The sequence below is a fragment of the Ischnura elegans genome, chromosome 11 (assembly GCF_921293095.1).
Source record: "Ischnura elegans chromosome 11, ioIscEleg1.1, whole genome shotgun sequence".
NCBI lineage: Eukaryota > Metazoa > Arthropoda > Insecta > Odonata > Coenagrionidae > Ischnura > Ischnura elegans.
Genome location: NC_060256.1, coordinates 91191685 through 91213007, shown reverse-complemented (window position 1 = coordinate 91213007; position 21323 = coordinate 91191685). Strand labels below are relative to the sequence as shown.

General features: G+C 36.8%; 1 protein-coding gene across 2 annotated transcripts in view; it reads right to left on the bottom strand.

Annotated features, from left to right (window-relative positions):
* Positions 1-1210: 1210 nt before the first annotated feature.
* LOC124168054 (1,5-anhydro-D-fructose reductase-like) overlaps positions 1211-21323 on the bottom strand; it is a 56820-nt gene continuing 36707 nt past the window's right edge. For both annotated transcript variants that reach the window (XM_046546156.1, XM_046546155.1), the window contains exons 2-7: positions 20699-20866; positions 19009-19209; positions 11341-11576; positions 4892-5051; positions 3230-3327; positions 1211-1387 (exon numbers count right to left, since the gene is read on the bottom strand). In XM_046546156.1, coding sequence (XP_046402112.1) covers positions 1357-1387; positions 3230-3327; positions 4892-5051; positions 11341-11576; positions 19009-19209; positions 20699-20866 — 894 coding nt within the window. In that variant the 3' untranslated portion in view covers positions 1211-1356. The remainder of the gene's footprint in view (positions 1388-3229; positions 3328-4891; positions 5052-11340; positions 11577-19008; positions 19210-20698; positions 20867-21323) is intronic.

Below are 21323 nucleotides of genomic sequence, written 5' to 3'. Positions count from 1 at the left end.
TTTCAGACAGAAAAGAGAAATAATCAAAAAACTTCTCTGGAAATGAAAATCTATCGTGCAATCGCGATTTTACTGACCAGAGAAAAAATAGTAATTGATGATTAAGAAATGAATTTGTTGTTACAAACTCGATTTCAATGAGAAGGGAGAAAAAATTAAAAATGTTTCTCTGGAAGTGAAAATCAATTAAACAAACGGAATTTTACTGCCCAGAGACAAAAATAGTAATTCATGATTAAGAAATGAAAATCCTTATTATAATCTCGATTTCAGTGATGAGAGAGAAAAAATTCAAAATGTTGCTTTGAAAATGAAAACAAGGATACAATCGCGATTTTATTGGGCAGAGACAAAAATAGAAATTGATGATCAAGAAATAAATTCCTTGTTATAAACACGATTACAATGAGAATATAGAAAAAATTGAGAATGTTGCTTTGAAAATGAAAACAAGGATACCATCAAGATTTTTACTTCCTGGAGACAAAAATAGTAATCGATGATTAAGTGTTATAAACTGCATTTCAGTGATAACAGAGAAAAAATTCAAAATGTTTCTTTGGGAATGAAAATCAATGATACGATCGTGATTTTACTGCCCAGAAATAAAAATTGTAATCGATGATTTAGAAATGAAAATCCTAGTTATTCACTCGATTTCAGTGAGAAGAGGGCAAAAATTCACAATGTTGCTTTGGGAAGGAAACTCAATTATGTTTATCTAATTATGATAAGCACCTAGGCCAGTTTTCCAGAGTTTAAAGAGAATCAATTTGGATGGAAATTATAAAGAAAAATGAAGCACAATGAAATTAATCGATCAGATTTTTATACATTATGAAGAAAGGTCAAGGGTTTTAGAAATTGATTTCAAATGTAAGAGATTGTAATACTTATCTAGAATGACAAATTATCGCCTGATGCCCATTTCAAAACAAAGAACAGGGTTATTTTTATTTTTCTAGAAACATTTTTTCAATAGCACAAACAAATGAAATGCTTGAGTTTATGTTAAAGAATTTCTTATCAAATACAAATTAATTATTTTAAAATTTTTATAAAAAAAAATTTATAAAAATTAAAGGTATTAATAGAAGTCAATTGCATTTCCAAAAAAATACAAGATTAATTCAGAGAATGCTATCTTCATTGGGTGGTTTTATGTGGGCATTGTAGGAGTTTAATACGTAAATAGCCAATTGAAATCAAATTGTTTAAAAAGCATTTATTGGCAAAACATTAATGTCAAAAAATACAATAACACATGATAAAAATGAAACCATACAAAATTATTTATTTTTAATCTTCAAAACTTTCAACAGTTCATAAAACAGAATGATGTTCATGAGAATATTTTTAAAATGGATATTCAGGATGACTGGGCACCCTGGAAAAAAAGAAACCTCGGTAAATATATCAGGCTTAAAGTACATATATGTAATAATTTTTGGGTAACTCATTGCCCCACAGAAGCAAAACAACAAGCCATGCACGCAAAAATTACGTAGGGATCACATAGGCCACAAACTTTCGCTTCTGATTACACAGGCCAACAAAAAAATTTTGTTTGAAAACTTTTTTTATTTAAATAGCTGATCTTTATACATTTTGATGTGCCAAATCCAAATCTGGCCTTAGTTTTTTTTCATCACCCATAGTTTCCTATCAATATGTATTTAATATTTAGTCTAATACCCCTATACTGTATATAGGGAAATCAATGAAACACTTATATAATGAATCATAATATAATTGTTTGTATTTACTATTCACTACATCGTGATAAAATTGTTTGTATTTACTACAGCGTGATATTACAGGGTTAACTTAAAATTTTTCAAGTCATTTGCATAGTTACAGTTTTTCACTAAAATAGTCAATATTTTCAATAGATTTTTTTGCAAATAACTTGAAAAATGTGCATTTTTCAAAACTACATTATGAAATTTTAGCTTATAAAACAAAAAAGAAAATTATTTTTTTATGTTCCTTTGACAAGCAATGTGAAACAAGATAGCTTTCCTAATAGATAGCTTTTGTTTCTGAAATTTATTAATTGAATCTCTATCAATATTCAATGACATATAGCGGAAAAACTGTGCATTTTTAAAGCTAAACTTGGGTATCATTTTTAATTTGTTTTCAATCCTTTATTAAGAAACATAAAAATTGTCTTTAGAAAGAGAATTGAGCAAGTTATGATAAAAATAAGTTCAGTCCCTACTTTTTGTTAAGAAAAAATCAGTGATAACAACAATGTTATTATATACCAACCTAACTAAAATTTTTCTTTAACATTTCTCTTTATTAAGGTACTATTAACCAATCATAAAAGTTTTATTAATTTAAAATCCTTAATTTTGAAACAATTGGAGCTAAAAGTGAAAACCTATTTTCTACATTTTCGTAAAAAATGCACTTATTTTCAAATAACTCCAGAAATACTGGAAATACGAAAAAAAATGTCAGTCTAATGAATGGTAGCATCTGTAATTTCACAGATTTTGCTTTGTGCAAATTGTTAGTACGATAAATATTTATTGAGATGTGGCCGTTTAAAGTCTCTATTTACAAGTGAGCACCACCACCACCTTATTTAAGCCCTTTAAACTTCAAACTTATCGAATTAAAAGGATCGTAAAAAAAAACAACTCGCAGCCCTTAAAAAATCTAAGAAATTATTTTAAAATAAACTTTTTATCATAACAAACGAAGGAGATATGTTTGAAAATTCAATTAGTTTTTTTCAAAAAATTCTAAAAGTGCAATTCAGAGCATCATAATCTACAATATGCTGCACATTCAGCCCTGACATATACACTCAAATTTACTCCAAAATAGGTAAACAGGCATACCCATAAGATTTGTATGTACCTATACAAATGTGTGTACGTAAAAAATTCACTACTTGATTGATCGCAATTTTGACTTGCAGTAACTGTGTGTAACCCTTGTATAAATTAAACCATTTCGTACGGGCAGGATATAAGGTCAAATTCCCCTTTCAATTCTTTCATATCCCAACTTTTTATGACACATGAGGTGAAATGAGGGTAACCTGTAGCTTAAAAAGTTGATGTAATAGATAAAACCTGAGGTTGTTTTCTTATACGGAAGGCAATAGTCAAATGATCTGAGACTTGTTAACTAGATTAATGGCTGTTCCCCAGTGTACATAATCAATTCTAAATAATAAGAGTGAAAGATTAGTATGTATGTCCTCGCTTACCCTTTGAAGAAGGAGAAATCCAGAATACGACCTGCTTTGCCTTGATCCTGGCCATTAAGTTTTTCCATATCTTCACTGCTCAGTTCAAAATCAAAGATCTGGAATAAAAAGAGATAAAATCCACCTCATAAGCAAGAAGGAAAGTAAAATTCAAATAATAGAACATGGACATCATGGGGTAGTTCAGTGTATCAGAATGACAAGGAGAATGCAACTCATATATCCCATACAAAAGAATGCATTGCTTACATAAACCACTTGCAAACATTGAGCACATTTTTCAGTCAAATTATGACACATGATGATGAATAGCAGTCCGAGTCGAGCACATGGCGCCACAGCCGAAGAGCAAGGCCTGAACTTTGAACACGAAGAGGTGTTCACTCTAGACTTGTTACTTTGACTCGAGGAATGAGGAGATATGAAGAATAATAAGAGAAGAATGAGCACAATGGATCACTGTACTACGCCAAAGAAGAAGAACACGCAATGAGACAAAATGGTTAGGTGGGAAACATTAATGGCCGGACAAATTGATGGAAAATTTCCCAGAAGAGGACCAAGGGACACAGTAGCACCAAAGATAGAGAAAGATACGGGAAGAAGAGAATCGGGGAGGTAATAGAACTAACATGGGCCAGATAGGAAGAAATGGAAGGCAGCGGAAAAACCAACCTTGGGATTGCAATACTATGCATGCATGAGTTTCTGACATTGTTTCTCACCTTTGCTTACGTGCTCATAGGGTACTTAGTATTTTTTTCTTTCACCTCAGTTAAATAGAATAAGTACTAATGAATGAAGTGCTATGAGATATGAAGTAAAACACTTTGCACTTTCCACATAATAATTTTTTAAACTACAGTCGACATGTTTCGCTGCACTGCAGCATTATCAAGACTAAACCAAGAAATTAACTATGACAATATATTTTAAAAATGCACATGAAAACATGTCGATTGTAGTTTAATAAATTATTATGTGGAAAGTGCAAAGTGTTTTACTTCATATCTCATAATGGATCTCCACAAAGTATCTGCCTCATCCATCCAATTCATCGAATGGAGCTATAGTGAGCTTGCAACCTTGTGAGGTGATTGCCAGGAGCTACCAATATTCATTAAAGAAAAATGGTGGGCTTATTCTCCCAGCGACAAGAGTAATTGTAAGAGCTGCCAAGTCTAAGAGCATCACACAATAGCAGTCTGACTACATTTCCATTGCAGGCAGACTGTATTTCCATGGCCTTAAGCAATGCCGGCCTCGGTGGCGCCGGGGTAAAGTCCCCGACTGCCAACCTAGAGGTCGCGGGTTCGAATCCCTCCTGGGTGGCTTGACTACCATCCAGGGCATGGATGTTTGTGAATGTCTAACAAGTTAATTGTAAGAGAGGACAACTCTGTCCTAAATTCGCTTGTATAATAAAGACAAATTATTATTAAATTATACCTACTGCCATATGATTGGTTTAGGCAGTGTCATATATTCCATAAGCCCATCATAATAATTAGCTAGCATAATTAACAAAACCTAAGTCACAAAAATAAAAATCAAATTTCTATGATTGAAAACTTCCTCTGATGAAGTTTTTAATTAACACATGAATATGAAGAGCACATTTCCACTGGACACTGGACATAGGCAATGAAAGCCTCTACATACCTGCAAGTTCTGCAAAATTCTTTGCGGATTTGTACTCTTAGGAATGGCAGCAATGCCACGTTGAATGATGTGCCTGAGGAGGATCTGTGCTGGAGTTTTTCCATGTTTTTTGGCAATAGATTTCACAACTTCATTGTTCAAAACATCTGGTATCTCCTTTCTGGAATGCAAAAAAAAATGCATGGAAAAATGTACAGCAAAGAAGAACACGGTGCATTGCCCATGTAACAACACACAGCATCTACATGGGAAACATAATGCAAGGACAAATTGAATGTAAAGTCTCACTATATCTACAGCAGATTATCTACACCAGGTATATCCGTGCATGATTTTCTCTCTCGCACAATATTTTCTGTGATCTTTATAAAGAAATAGATAAGATCAGATGCAAAATCATCGGAATTACTGCATTAATGCAGTATTTAATATAAAATATATACCGGACAAGGTGCAATGGACTGCTGAGCATATTATGCGAATAGCAGTCCAAGTTGAGCACACGGCGCCACAGCCAGAGAGCAAGGCACGGGGCTTACACGGGTCTTATTATTTCCGTTAGAATCCCATTCATAAAACGGAAGCGATCGCGTGCTAGCTGTATTCACAGGAGCACCATGTTCTTGTTTTCCAAGCCTCGCAGCGTGCGTCTGCGCTCCATGATCACAGATACACGCCCCTCAGCAGTTGCAACCCGACAACTTGTGCGAGACGCGATTACATGGCATGGTGCCAGACAGTATAGTTTCCGACATTTTTTGGTACTACTTTTCCGTATCCGTGATCACACAGCCACGGAAGTGTGGTTTTCGAAACTAGGCCTTACATTGAGCATTAATAATAATAGTACAACCATGTTATCGCCGCTAAAAAGATCGTGAACTGGCGAAGAAAGTTCTCATTGAGTCCGTGAAGGACTCTAAAACAACAGAATAATGGCATGAATAATATTATATTGCTTGTTTCACGTAAATTATGAACATTAGAAGATATTTAAGTGAAAGTTTGGGTTATCCGTGTTTTCTGATTATTCGTGCCGTCTTCTCTCCCCATCATTAGCCATTAGGATAATCGGGAGTGTGCTGTATATGTATGTGTATACTAAGGAGGAAAGGGTATCCTCACAAAGTTCATGCTGGCACTAATAGATAGTGAGAATATTTGTTTGCATGCTGTTCTCGGGCAAAATTAGGACTATATTTGCCTTCTAATAAGGCATCTTAGTCCAACAATTTAGTTAGAGTCCATCGACTACTACTGCCTTGGACTAAGCAATGGATATTCTGTATTTGACCTCTACAGAGAAATAAAGATGATTTGTTTGAATTTCACACATTGATTTTTGGCCAAAGACTAGCATGCCATCAGAGAGGAAACAGACTATTTCAGACTGACAGTGCCAACATTAACTTTATCGCCCTCATAATGTTACCTCAGAAAACCTCAACAGACGGAGGCAGCAGCAATCATTTACATAACTAAACATAAATAAACTTAATGATTATGGGGTGCATACGTAATGTGATTTCAATTTGGCCTGGCAATTATTTAAGCCTTTTATGAAAGCAGGTGGAGCATTCCATATATTTAGGCAGTGTGCAAGAGGAAAACAAAAACATTAGTAAGGACATTGTAAACTGGAAGAACAAAGGAGAGGTTCATGAATCGGAGATTGGCCTAATGAGAGATTAGTTATGTGAGAGGTTAAAATAAAAGCGACTGAAGAATCTGATCTGGAGAGAAGCACTTCACTGTATGCTAAAGAGAGCACTTAGGAAGGGGGATGAGAGATGAATAGAGAGAGGCCGTGGAGTTTTGGGCGTGGAGGAAAATGCAGAGGGAGAAGTGGATGGGTAAGAAGATAAATGATGCAGTATTGGACAACATGGTGGGCGCGGTGAGGAAGCTTCATTATACGAAATAGAAGGGACAGAGAATATGAAAGGAGTGAGTTCTTTAAATGGAGGGGATTTTAAAATCCAGTTTAGATGGAATAACTTTATGCATGGGAGTGAGGAAAAGGAAGAGAATAGAATTTATAGACAGAATAAAGAAGAGTGTGCCTTAAACCTTAACCGGTGACGTGCGGTCTGAGAGATCGCTGCGTTTCTAAAATTATGAATATTTTCAAAATCAATATTTTAAAATATCTTTAATTCTCATTAGCTTCATATTTTTGCATAACAAGGACATCCCACTCTTAAAATTTAATGTTCCTTTTATTGCTTTCTATAAATTTGCAATTGAATTCGATTAGCGGTCAGTGAGACCAAGTGTTTTTGGCATCAGTTTTTTGATTTTGAAAGTTTCAAATAAGAATTTTTACTGACAAATTTGTTCATATTGGGAATTCAAAAATTTTAATGCAAGTTTTAGAATAGTTAAGCATAAAAATAAAAATTAAACAAAACAATAAAAATGGCATTGCAACATTTTATGAATTTTCGATTTATTGCGGTCTTCCAGACCTCACGTCACTGGTAGTGTAACAAGAATTGCACGTCACTGGTTAAGGGCTAATATGAATTCAAGTGGGAGTTCCAATCTCATTAAAATGGAGCCTGTTTCTCAATGGGACCGTGGCATGACAGAGAGTATGAGGGTTCAAAGGGAACCCTTCAGGGATACAACACACCGGGGCTGGGAACCAAGCCCGTGGCTTATAAGCCCGATCACCCGGGGAGGGGCTGGAGAGGAAGGGAAAAGAAAAGAGGCGCCGCTGCGATACGAGCCTGTTGACACCTCTGGGGTAGGGATAGGTCCGGAAGGGATGGGACGGGGAAAAACACCTCAACGCTAAAGAAGCGAAGAAGGCCCACTAAATAGTGAAATTAAGCAAAGCTATTAATGCTCTAACAATTTTGGAGGAAGAATAATCCAATGATCAAATCATTAGAACCGTGGTATAGACAGCACAGAAAAGTCAAGAGTGTAAACATATGAAATGTGGTGAATGATGAAGGTAATGTGGATATATAAAATGCCAAGAAGGGTACTAGAGAAGAGAAGCCTTCTAAAAACCCTAAGAAGAAGATGGGACAAATTACACAGGCCAACAAAGAAAAAACTTTTTTACTGAAAATACCTTATTCTTATGTTTTTAAAGTTGCTGAATCCAAATGTGATGGTTTTAAAGTTTTATCACCCACCATTTATTCACATTTTACAGTTAAATTTATGAAATCAAGCAATATTTTTTAGAATTTAACTTTTTTTTAAATTAAATTAAATTAAAAAAATTAAAAAAAAATTTAATTTTATAGTTATAATAAAATTGAAAAAGCAGGTCCAATGAACGAAGATAATGGGAATTACTGTTGGTACTTCGCCGAGAAGTTCAGCAAGCGATTCATCGCAGAAATAGCTACACAAGAAGCTTCAAGGAAAAAAGGGAAAGAAAATGTAGACCAATTCCACTTGACAAGTGAACCCTGTATTATCACACTGTAGTAAATACGAACAATTTTATGATGTAACACAGTGTTTCATTGATTTCCCTGTATACCGTATAGAGGTATTAGACTAAATATGAAATACATATTGCTTGGAAACTATGGGTGATACAAAAAAACTAAGGCCAGATTTGGATTTGGCACATCGAAATCTATAAAGATCAGCTATAAAAATAAAAAAAGTTTTCAAAAAAAATTTTTTGTTGGCCTGTGTTATTCAGTGAAATAATCAGACATGTTGGCCTAGAGAAGACAATCCTCCAATGCAAATGCAACTATGGGAGGGAATGATGGGCCCCACAAAGCCATAAAAAAAAAAGAATTATTTAAAGCTATTTCCTAGTTTTAACATACACACAATAACTGCATCTCTTAAAGTCAAAGATAACTTATTAATATCATGGCAGTGAGACAAAGCACTGAATACAGACCAGTGACTAAGGAGTCAGGGAGGGTGCGCATGAGGGGCGGTCATCAAACAAATTTTTTCGAAACTCAAAGTTCAACATATGTCAAAATGTAGCCCGAGGTACCAAATGAACAGAGAAAAAATTTTGTTCCTGTAGGTTGACATCCTACAGTGGCGCCAGGGCCATTTATGTTTAGCGTGGGCAACCCACAACTCATACCCTCTTTTTACGCTATTTCGGCGATAAATCTCATGATTTAAATGGTTTTTTCAGCCAATTCTACACCAGTCATGTCTGAAATTGTCGAGGTAAGCAACATAGATCGAATTCTCACGTTTTTTATACAATCACTGGCATTAAATTGCAAAGAAACGTAAAAAAACTTTGATAATTTCTTAACCCTCATATGGATTCACAAATTTAGTTACGTCGTTGGATTTTCGGCGCCGCCGCGGCGCCGAATAATGATTCTTAGCTAAAAGAAAAAGCACAATTGGTATTGTAATATTTTCCTTTTGTTAAACAATTTCACTTGGTTTATAAGTTTTAAATAATAAATAACAGGATTACAAATATATTATAGCATTTCATACGAAGCATAATTGCTTTGACAATAGCGTTCCGAGTGCAGTCCCTGACGTAGCGACGAGGAAATAATCGGCCCTAGGAAAACTAAGTCGGAGGCCCAGGAAATAAACAACTTTAGCCATGAGTTTCTGTGAATAATTCTTGTAAAAAGATAAAGTTTTGCCAATGAACATTATATCGAGGGACATGACGATTCTTAGCGAAAATAGAAAGCAAAATTAGTATAGTAATATTTTCCTTTTGTTTAACAATTACATTTTGTTTATAAAGTATAGAAAATTAAATAATATGATTATAAATAGATTATAGCATTTCATACGAAACATAAATGCTCTTACATTAACATTGAGAGTGCAATCCCCGATGTAGCGACGAGGAAATACTGAGCGCCGCAGCGGCGCCATAAATCCAACGACGTAACTTTTTTCATTAGAGGCCAATAAAATGTAAACTATCGACACAATACAAACAAAATTTTAGACCTAGACGAAGAAAGCAAAAAAATAGACTACTGAAAATTTCAAAATGATCTATTGGAATGGAAACTTTTTACACCACTTTAAAAACCACGAGCGCCGCTAAGGCACAGCAAATCCATATGAGGGTTAATTATTGGCATATATGTATTTTGATTTGGTGTACTCGTATGGGCATGATCGCACTAATATGACCCTACCAGCTTATATACAATATGACCACCCCTAGTGCACATGCCCTGTGACGGCGCGACATTCACCCCCAGTCCCCTCCATCTCCCCCCCAAAGAATATATTTCTCCGAATATAGTCCCCCCCTGAATTTAATCCCCCCCCTTAATTTTGAGGCTTCAGTTTTGGGAAAAGTTAAAAAAATGCGTTTGAATATAGTCCCCCCCTTTACTTTTGCCACGGGCATTTTTGGAAAAAAAAGGGGGGACTATATTCAGACATATACAGTATTCCTAATAGGGCGTTTTCCTATTATTTTTTTATTGCCTAAATCGATAGATTATTACTCCTGCAGCGCGTATTTCATGCTCTTAGATTTCCGAATAACGATATCTATTTTTCGCGATTAAACGAAAAGTGAAAAATTTCAAGCGTGCGAACACGTGACGGCTAAGTAGGAATGATGGGAAAAGTCCGTGTGACGTCATTCTAGTTCCAGCTCTCATGTGGGGTGACCTTGGGGCGAGGCTTGAGCGCTGATACAACGCAGGCTGTTAGCAAGTAGCAGAGTACCCTGCTAGCAGGTAGTGCTTGGCTTAAATAATGATTATTAATCCCCTATCAAACGAAGGAAACTTTCCGAACTTAGGTATTTATAATGGGTGATTATTAAGAGATGTTTCCCTGAGCTCTGCACCTCATGCATGCACTGGTAATCTCAGACAATGTTAAACTCCTATCTACTCGTATGGAAACTAGGTCCCTTTGACGTCACGTGGAGTGGCATCGCATGGGTGCCAATCTGGCCTTTTTCCGGCCAATCTGGCCGGAAACTTTCCGAACTTAGGTATTTATAATGGGTGATTATTAAGAGATGTTTCCCTGAGCTCTGCGCCTCATGCATGCATTGGTAATCTCAGACAATGTTAAACTCCTATCTACTCGTATGGAAACTAGGTCCCTTTGACGTCACGTGGAGTGGCATCGCATGGGTGCCAATCTGGCCTTTTTCAAATGAGGTTAAAATTGACTGTTGCCATTCGTCTAAACTGGGATTTCTAAAACCAAATAATTTGTACATTAAGAATACCCTAATGGTGGATAAGGAATCGCAATCAATGCCTTTCGTTTTCTTTGATGAAGGAAACTACCCTATTATGCCACTGCTCAAAGGACAAGTGGACGGGAAGTAAGGCAGAAGACAGCCTGTAATAAGTTTCATAGAGGCTGGTCATAGAGTTGCATCAAACTGGATTGTAGCTCTATAACATTGTAAATATAAGTGACTGGTACAATAGCTGAATAATGATAGCCATAATATTGATTGAATTTTTAGGAATTTAGTCACTTACCCCAAGAGCTGAGAGGACCCGCGTGAACCAAGAGGGGAGTAAGCGCACACTTTGATGTTCTTTGAGTGGCAGTAGTTGACGAGATCCTTTTGCTGGAAGTAAAGGTGCAGCTCCACCTGCAGCATGGATGGCTTGATGCGCTCCGCACAATTCCACAGCCGCTCAATCTGTTTCTCATTGAAGTTTGATATTCCAATCGAGCGTGCCTTTCCTGCTATGACCTGATCTTCCATAGCCTGTTCAAAATGAGAAGAAAACAAGCAACATGTATAATCAGGGAATCGAACTATAAACCCTTGGTTTTCCAAGATATTGAGCAATGCTAAATAGCATACAAATTTAAAAATATCATCAACAATACAAAAATATTTTATCAATTGTCTAAAAGTTGGTAACATCGATTTGTTTCACGTTGACGATATGCCAAAAATTTGCCTCAACACGCATTATTTTTTACCTTCTACCGTCTACTGATTTTTTTAATCACAGATGAGCACCCTCCTAGCCAGGGGCACAGCTAGGAATTAAGGCTAGGGGGGGTTTTAGGCGCAACTAATACTTCCGGGCGTGGGGGTATTGCATACCCACCAGGGTAAGCAGGAGTTGTTGGGGCCCTCCTCCAGAAAAATTTTAAGAATAATGGTTCAAAATGGCGAGTTTCAGGTCTTTCTGAGGGATATTTGATTAATCCTAACACTATTCTACAAGTAATACTGATCCAAATAAGTAAAATGGATTAAACTTGAAAATTTTTCTCAGAGCTCTGGGGGGGGGGGATAAAAAAAAATTGGGATTTCCCCCAAAACCCAAGATTTTTGCCCTTTAGAAAACGGTTGTGACAATCTCTATAGGGAATGACCATAAAATATTAAGTCCTTCGACTCGAGCGAGGGTCAGGGGTTCACTTCGAGGTCTCAAATATTTTAGGCCTTATTTTTGACCACTCCTAAAATTTTTTTTTTTCATTGGGAAGCTGGTGTTACTATTGTTTGTAATTGTGCTTGTTATCTAGCGTGCACATGTGAAACTCTGGTGTCTTCCATGATAATATGATAGGCTAAAAGAATAGTTTGTCATTTTCATTTCTCTAATTGTCATTTTCTCCAAGACTCAGTATCTGTCATTCATTAATTAATACACACCAAAGAACAAATTTTAAATTTCTCCTGAGAATGAATGTGCTAGGTTAATGGTCAAAGCCATTGTGATATCACTGGTCCTTTCCAAGATCCCAACACCTCTGACTCGAGTGTATGAGTATGTTATGGGCAAGTGTTACATATAAATAAACATTCACAAGTAGTTAATTGAGGCTAAAATCAGGTAACCTTACACCAACAGAAAATATATTTTAATAGCCAAATATTTTCCATTGGAAAGTACCTATTTTTTCACTCAGTAATCAATGCATTCAGGTGTTCCGTAATTCATTAGAAAGCAAATGATATTTTAAACCACCAATGCACTTCTTACCATTAGCTTACCCATGTGCACGAAACTAAATATCATTCCAAATCTTACTTCAAATTTATGAACCCGATCAGTATACAGGTGATTTCCAAGATGTGTTAAAACATTAACCCCTCATCGTAGCATCCTATGCTATGGTGCAGTTATTTTGAGTTTAATTCCTGCTATTTTTTCATAATTTTTCATATTTATGTTTAGTCATTTTTGTGAATTTTCAGATAAACAGTTATGCAAGAGATTGATTGTGTGCAATTGACATTTTTACAGTGTATGATGAACATAAAATTGGCAGCATATTGCATTACAGTGGACCTATAATTTTACGCATACTGTTTGCCCAGCACATCTGTTTACATGAATGGCTTTAAGCAAAATCACCCTCTCTCCTAAAAGAGGACATGTGGCAATGATTTTTTAAATGTCCAATCTTGGACAAGCAGCAATAGTCTTCACATAGAAGGATTTGATTACACAGGCCAACAATGAAAAAACTTTTTTACTGAAAATACCTTATTCTTATGTTTTTAAAGTTGCTGAATCCAAATCAGATGGTTTTAAAGTTGTATCACCCACCATTTATTCACATTTTACAGTTAAATTTGTGAAATCAAGCAATATTTTTAGAATTTAATAGCTTTTTTATAGTTATTTAATTTTTTATATTTATTTTTTTAGTTAAATTGAAAACGTAATTCTAATGAACGAAGATGATGGGGATTACTGTTGGTACTTCACCGAGAAGTTCAACAAGCGATTCATCACAGAAAAAGCTACACAAGAAGCTTCAAGGAAAAAGGGAAAAAAAATGTAGACCAATTCCAGTTGACAGGTGAACCCTGTATTATCACGCTGTAGTAAATACAAACAATTTTATGATGTAACACAGTGTTTCATTGATTTCCCTGTATACCGTATAGAGGTATTAGACTAAATATTAAATACATACCGCTTGGAAATTATGGGTGATACAAAAAACTAAGGCCAGGTTTGGATTCGGCACATCAAAATCTATAAAGATCAGCTATTAAAATAAAAAAAGTTTTCAAACAAAATTTTTTTATTGGCCTGTGTTACGTGCATTTAAAACAAAATCTGAGAGAACAACTGTTCATTTATGCTGGCTGGGATGCGACAAAGATAAGTAGAGGCAACCAGTGGCGCAGCGAGGGAGGGTTTCAGGGGATAAAACCCCTCCCCCCAGAGCTCAGAGGAATTTTTAAGTTTAATCCACCTTACTTATTTGGATCAGCATTACTTATAGAAAGTGGTAGGATTTATCAAATATCCCTTATAAAGCCGTAAAACTCGCCATTTTGAACCATTATTCTTCACATTTATTTGGAGGAGGGCAACCGCAACTCCTGCTTACCCTGGTGGGTATGCAATACCTCCACACTCGTAAGCATTAGTTGTGCCTAAAACCCCCCCTAGCCTTAATTCCTAGCTGTGCCCCTGGAGGCAACTACATATGTACTAGGTTTTTCAAGAATGTGAAGTGCATCCCCCAAAGTGGCTGCACTCAGGTGGTCAGTGCAGTGGCCCAGGAATGCCAAAGGCATGGGTGCAGAGTGTCAATAGGGTGGTTTCCTATTATTTTTTTATTGCCTAAATCGAAAGATTATTACTAGGGATGGGTCGAATAGTAGATTTCTCGAATTCGAATATCGAATTCGAATATTAAATCATTGCTCGAATATTCGAATACCTCGAATTTCGAATACCTCGAATACTAAACGATGAATGTGAAAATGCTTGACTAGGTCGCCTATGCAGCAGGAAACCCAAGATTTTGGCGAGTAATTGTGATTGCCTTTAAAGGATTCAAACAGGAATTTAGCTGATTAATGGAATATTTTAATTTTATGTAAACAATAGGGTAGTTTCCTTCATTAAAGAAAACGAAAGGTATTGATTGTGATTCGTTACCCACCATTAGTGTATTCATAATATACAAATTATTTCGTTCTAGAAATACCGGTTTAGACTAATGACAATGTTCAATTTTACCTCATTTGAAAAAGGCCAGATTGGCGCCTATGCGATGCCACTCCACGTGACATCACAGGGACCTAGTTTCTACACGAGAGGATCGGAGTTTTACATCGTCTGAGGTTACCAATGCATGCATGAGGCACAGAGCTCAGGGAAACATGTCTTAATAATCACACAGTCTGTTTGATAAGGTATTAATAATCCTTATTTAAGCCAAGCGCTACCAGCTAGCATGGTACTCGGCTACCTGCTAGCATCCTGCGTCGTAATATCGCTCAGAGCCTCGCCCCAAGGTCACCTCACTTGCGGCAGCGGGAACCAGAACGACGTCACGCGGAGTTTTTCCCGGCATTCATACTTACCCGTCGCGTTTTCGCGCGCTTGAAAATTTTCACTTTTAATTTAATCGCGAAAATAGATATCGTCTTATAAAACTCTAAAAGCGTTAAATACGTACTTCAGGAGTATTAATATTTCGATTTAGGCAATAAAAAATAATAGGAAACCACCCTATTTGAGCATTACGCCTCCGTCGTATTTCTTCTTCTTCCCGGTATTTATTTTCCTGCGCAAAATGCTTAAATAAAGTCAGAAATATGTCGTGTTTGGTCTTATTCTTTTTTAAATTACGCGCACATTACTAATATTTCAATCCAATAAATGTGTAATAACAATTGCCGAAAGTCATTGTTAGACACCTTTCGGGCTAGTAGATTACTCATGCAGCAGTTGACCTCGAGAAAGGGGGAAATTCGAAGCAGGTAGGTAGAAAAAGGTCAGTGGGTGAGAAAAGGGGGTGGGTGCGAGACACGTTTTTATTTTTCTCGCGTAACTTGATATTTTTTGAAGCTAAAGTTTTTGTAATACAATCCCTGCGCGAGCTGGGATCTTTTGTTTGATTTCGGAGAAGAGGAAATCTTCAAGAGTGGGTGAGGCGAATGCTGAATGGAGGGGGATAGCAGATCGTGGGAAATGCGCCAATGTCACTATCCCACGGCACTGAGCTCCTCCCTATGGTAGTTTCATCTCCTGGGGAAGATTCAAAATAAGTGCCTGTCATTATTAGCCACAAAAGACACACGGCAAACTCCTCCTCTCATTTTATCAAAAGATGGATGCGGTCAGTGGGGAGAAAGAGGGAAGGGTGAAACACGATTCTATTATTTTCCGGTAACTTGATATTTTTTTCAAAGCTGAGGTCTTCGTAATACGATCCCTGCACGAGCCGGGACCTTTTTTTTGTTTTCGGGGAAGAGGAAATCGTCTGAGGGGGTGGGGCGAACGCTGAATGGATGGGGATAGCGGATCGTGGGAAATGCGCCAATGTTGCTATCCCACGGAACTGAGGTTCTCCTGATGGGGGACACCTGGGATTTTCGGATTTTTTTCATCCGATCAATTTCGGTTCCCCACGTCGAACTCTTTTCACCGCTCGAACCCGTGAATTTGATGTATTTCGTCAGCTTGCCTAAAACGGCGCTGCATGCACTAAACGACTTGAGTTCTCATTTTTCCGAGTCAACTACCAACGACGTGCGAGCGACAGTGTATGACGCGAAATTCAAAGTATTCGAGGTATTCGAGACGGTACCTTTAGCATAACTATTCGAGATCTCGAATATCGAATACTTTCTATTATTCGAGGTATTCGAGTATTCGCGGATACTATTCGCACATCTCTAATTATTACTCCTGGAGTACGCATTTCACGCTCTTAGATTTTCGAATGGCGATACCTATTTTTCGTAATTGAACCAAAATTGAAAATTTTCAAGCGCGCGAAAACGCGACGGCTAAGTATGAATGCTGGGAAAAGCCCGTGTGACGTCATTCTGGTTCCCGCGTTCGCCGAGTAAGGTGACCTTGTGGCGAGGCTTCAGTGCTGATACGACGCAGGCTGCTAGCAGGTAGTGCTTGACTTAAATAAGGATTATTAATACCTTATCAAACGAAGGAAACTTTCCGACTTTAGACAATTTTAATAAGTGAGAGAGAGAGAGAGATGTTTCCCTGAGCTCTGTGCCTCATGCATGCATTGGTAATCTCAGATGATGTAAAACTCCTATCCTCTTGTGTAGAAACTAGGTCCCTGTGACGTCACGTGGGGTGGCATCGCATGGGCGCCAATCTGGCCTTTTTCAAAAGAGGTTAAAATTGACCATTGCCATTCGTCTAAACTGGGATTTTTAAAACCAAATAATTTGTATATTATAAAAACCCAAATGGTGGGTAACGAATAGCAATCAATGCACTGAATTGTTGAGGCCTTTACTTTGTAGAATTCCATATTTAATGTTTGGAAGGAAATTTCTTAGCTTTTCTACAAAAACACACACTTTATTGCCGACTCAATGCATTTCGTTTTCTTTGATGAAGGAAACTACCCTATTTGATTTTTCTCTCTTGATGCTAGCTAGGAGAATCATTGTATTATTATTAAACTAAAAAAAAGTATTTTTTTCAGTGGTTACTTTTTGGTGGTTGGAAATCTGTGCACCTGCAATCTGACCACTACTCTTTCCTCAATAGGCTTCATTACAATTTTTCAATTGTTCTTTTACTATGATAACTGCACTTCACTGATTAACACTGTGATGCTGTGTTTTGAGTGTTATCATTTGATGCCTCTCAAATTCCCTTGCAAAATTTCATGCCATAACTGTGCAGTTCATAATAATTGTGACTTCACTTGTCGAACAACTGCTGTCTGCATTTCACTGAAAGCTGGGATAAGTGATTTTTTACATCTACACTGAAAATATGGCTATTGAAGGGAAGGATATTCTTCAACAAATTAAGTTTTCATGGCCACGCTAAATGGGAAGAGATGAAAGAGAATGTAGTTGAATTCTGAGTGAAGATACAATGGTTTGGCAGAATAGGTGACAAAACTATGTATATTTTTTTGAACAGAAAGGGATAAGTTTAAGGATGATAGAAAGTAAACAGTCACTGGAACAGATCTGTGCAGAGCGGATCACTTCGAAGTGCAAAATCAGGTTTTATTTCTTATTTTTAGGTGAATTTATGTGGGTTAGTTACAGTGGCGAGCTTCCAGTAAAGATATTTTCTTAGCCCTAAGAGTTGCTAATACACTGAAACATATAGAAATCCTATTTCTGTGAAAACTAAATTTTTCAAGCAGTCAACTGAGTAAACCCCCGGAAAATACAATGATACCAGAGGTTCCTGCAAATATGTTCCTTCGCACATTACTTTCCAGAACCCTAACACTAATTGCGCTAGATAGAAAAAAAGCCTAACTTTTTTAAAAGACTGAAAAATAATACCAAGAAAACTATTTAAATAAATAAAAGATCATAGCACTTTTCCACAATTTTTTTTTCTGCGTACAACGTGTTTCGGCTCACTGAGCCATCATCTGGTAAAAGACACTGCAAAACATTTGAAAATAACTTGAGAAAGGATATAAAGGTAATTTTCAAGTATAAAGGTAAGGGTAAGGGGGGAAGGGCCTCTCTTTTTACCCCTTTTTTACTCTCCTCAACCCCCCCTCCCATTTTCTGTGGTTCTCCCCACATGTAGATTTTACAGTTATGGCTAGAGTCCTCCTTCCAACGTGGGTTCCCCACATCATGTAGTTGTATCTTTTCCCACTATCTCTACTCTGTACGCCTGTTCTCACCCCCTTCTTCAAAGATGCCAAATCCTCCCCCAACCCCCTTTCTCAAGGGTAAAAAGGTGATTTTAAAATGTTTTGCAGTGTCTTGTACCAGATGATGACTCAGTGAGCTGAAACGCATTGCACACAGTAAAAAAATTGTGGAAAAGTGCTACAATCTTTTATTTATTTAAATATGTCTAACTTCCACCAATTAAAGCCTGAATCTGTTGAACTTACCAAGAAAACTATTCAGTACACATAAAATGATGATATGAATTTCCATTTAATAAATACATGTACATAATGGAAACTTCTATTTTCCACAAGGTGGGCAAAAATTAAGGTTTAAAATGTAAAAAAAAGGTATTTTGCTAAAAAGAAAAATTGACTCCCTAATTTTCGTGGGCACAACTCCTCTTCTTTCTGCTCCTACCAATTTGATAAAGATGGCTTGCACCCATTAAAAATAAGGGACATAACTTTTTTTTGCATAAGTGACTTTGTATTTAAAAAAATAGTTCTAGATCCCAATTTTTCCCCACTATGAGGGAAAATGACTGTGCATCATGGCTTGAACTTACCTTCCAAATGGCGGCATGATCAGTGGATAAATCAATGTCGATCATTCCCTTGTCAGTCATTGGGTGGAGGTCATCCCCTCTTTCATGGTAGCCAAAAGGAGTGTGGACCAAGTACAGGTCAACATATGGCAGCCCAAGGTTGTCCAGAGATCGCTGTAAATACTTCACCACTCCAGATGGACGATTTCCCACTTCGGGCAACTAAGTGTGCAAGAAAAAACACCAAAATATATCACCTGATCAGATAGTCTTTTTTCATCATTAAATTTACAGCAGATGATGTAACTTCATCATCTATCTGCCAATGCCTTATCCATTGGGCTGCTACGTTCCTTTCCAACATATTCAACAAGTATTTCGAAGAAACTGTTGTCTTCAAAGGCAGAGTAATCACTTACTAATTGATTAGTGTCAGATGAACAAATAGTCTTGATGAGCACCATCTTTATTCAACAGGAAATGCACTGACACGCTCAATACGGGGGATACAGGGCCCCCAAACAAATGAACATCGAAAATAAAAACAAAACCTGTAGGAGGCCCTAACTTAAAACTGGCACTCACCAACAAGACAACAATTGATCACCCAATTGAATTGGAATCACAAAGAAAGAACAAATATGACCAACAGAAATGAGCGACAGCTAATGTCATTTTTCCACGAGGGAAGGATAAAGAAGAAAGGGTGGAGAGAAGTCCCAATCTTAGCGAAAGGTGCCAAGCGATAGCTTAGCGTCCCATCAGACAGATGGAGTGTTGAGCTTGAAGCACCCACCACACAACAATCAAGCTCTGATCAGGTAGTCTCTGAAAATTCTCAGCCATCAGCAAGACTTGAGCACATGCTAAGCCTCCACACCAACCTGATCTATCATAGGAATTGAGCCACAGAATAAGCATAAATATAGACATTACTCAATGGATTTCTTTAGGTCCAGTGCTGCAAAACAATTATGTAGCATCATTTCGAAGCATTCTTTCATGGTAATGATAAATTCCCCTAAAAACTTTTACTACGATACTTTATGTACTTCAGTAGCTTTCACTCGTAAGTATGGATAATTGGATGCCCCACTGGTGATGACCACCTTATGCTTATGGAACATAAAATATTCTCATATTAGGTAGATTCTTACTTTCAGTTGATAAGGATAAAAACCTGAGAGGTCGTTTATCCTCTGTCACTGAATATAGAAAGAGCCCATACATTTACCAATAAATCTAATGAAATCAAAAAAATCAAAGCAAAAGTTAAGCACTTTTCCTCTTTTAGGAATCCAAGTTTGAACACAAAGCGTTGTATGTTGTTTTTTCAAGTGAGTTTCTTAAATCCTCCAAGAAAGATAAGTTAACCTTATAAAATTTTTTTTACAGCAAGGATTTAAAAATTTGTTAAAATTAATTTTAATATGCACTATGAATATGTTTTGTGGAAATTCCATTGACTTTGAAGCAGAAAAAAACAGAATTTTAAATTATATTAAAGAAATAAAAGAAAATTAAATTAAATTTTAAAAGAAATTTAAAGATATTCCCCACATTAATATGACAAACATCATAATTGAAGATCCTTTTCTTGAGCCTGGTTTCCATGTTTAGATAATGTCTTTAATGGATTAGGAGCAATCTTGATTTAGGTTAAAAGTATGCAATAAAAAAATGTTATTCTGATAATTTCAAGTGCACCTACTTTAGTGACAATAAATAAATCCTCTCTCTTGATTTTCCCAGAGTCAATCCACTTCCTCAGGACACGACCAAGTACTTTCTCATTTTCATAAGCATATGCAGTATCAATGTGGCGATAACCAGCTTCCAGTGCACAGTCTACAGCCTTTTCCAGTTCTTCATCAGATGCCTGTACGAAGGAAAAGAGAAATATTTAACAGCAATGTATAAATCAGTGGCGGCTTGCCCGTAAGGACTCTCGGACACCGCCCCTCACAAATATTTGAAAAAGGAATAAAAATTAAATACCCATTCAATTGTAATTATATATCTATTAACGAAGGTGTATTTTCAATCGCATACATCGAAAATGTAGGAAAAACACTCAAAAATAGCGCGAGAAGTTTGCATTTGTAGCCGCAGGGCACTGGCCAGAACATCCCAAACCATCACCATGCAGTTATATGGAAAGTGGTAGTGGTGGGGGCTGCTGGTGCTATGACGTGTCTAACAAAAGCTTGTGTCTTATGGAAGTCTTGGGACGCTGCCCGAGCATGCGCGGAAGGAGTGAGTTGACATCACCGCGCCGGCTGCGGCTGTATAATCTTGGTGTTGCAGTGTTGCATAATACCTTGTTTTGGTGACCA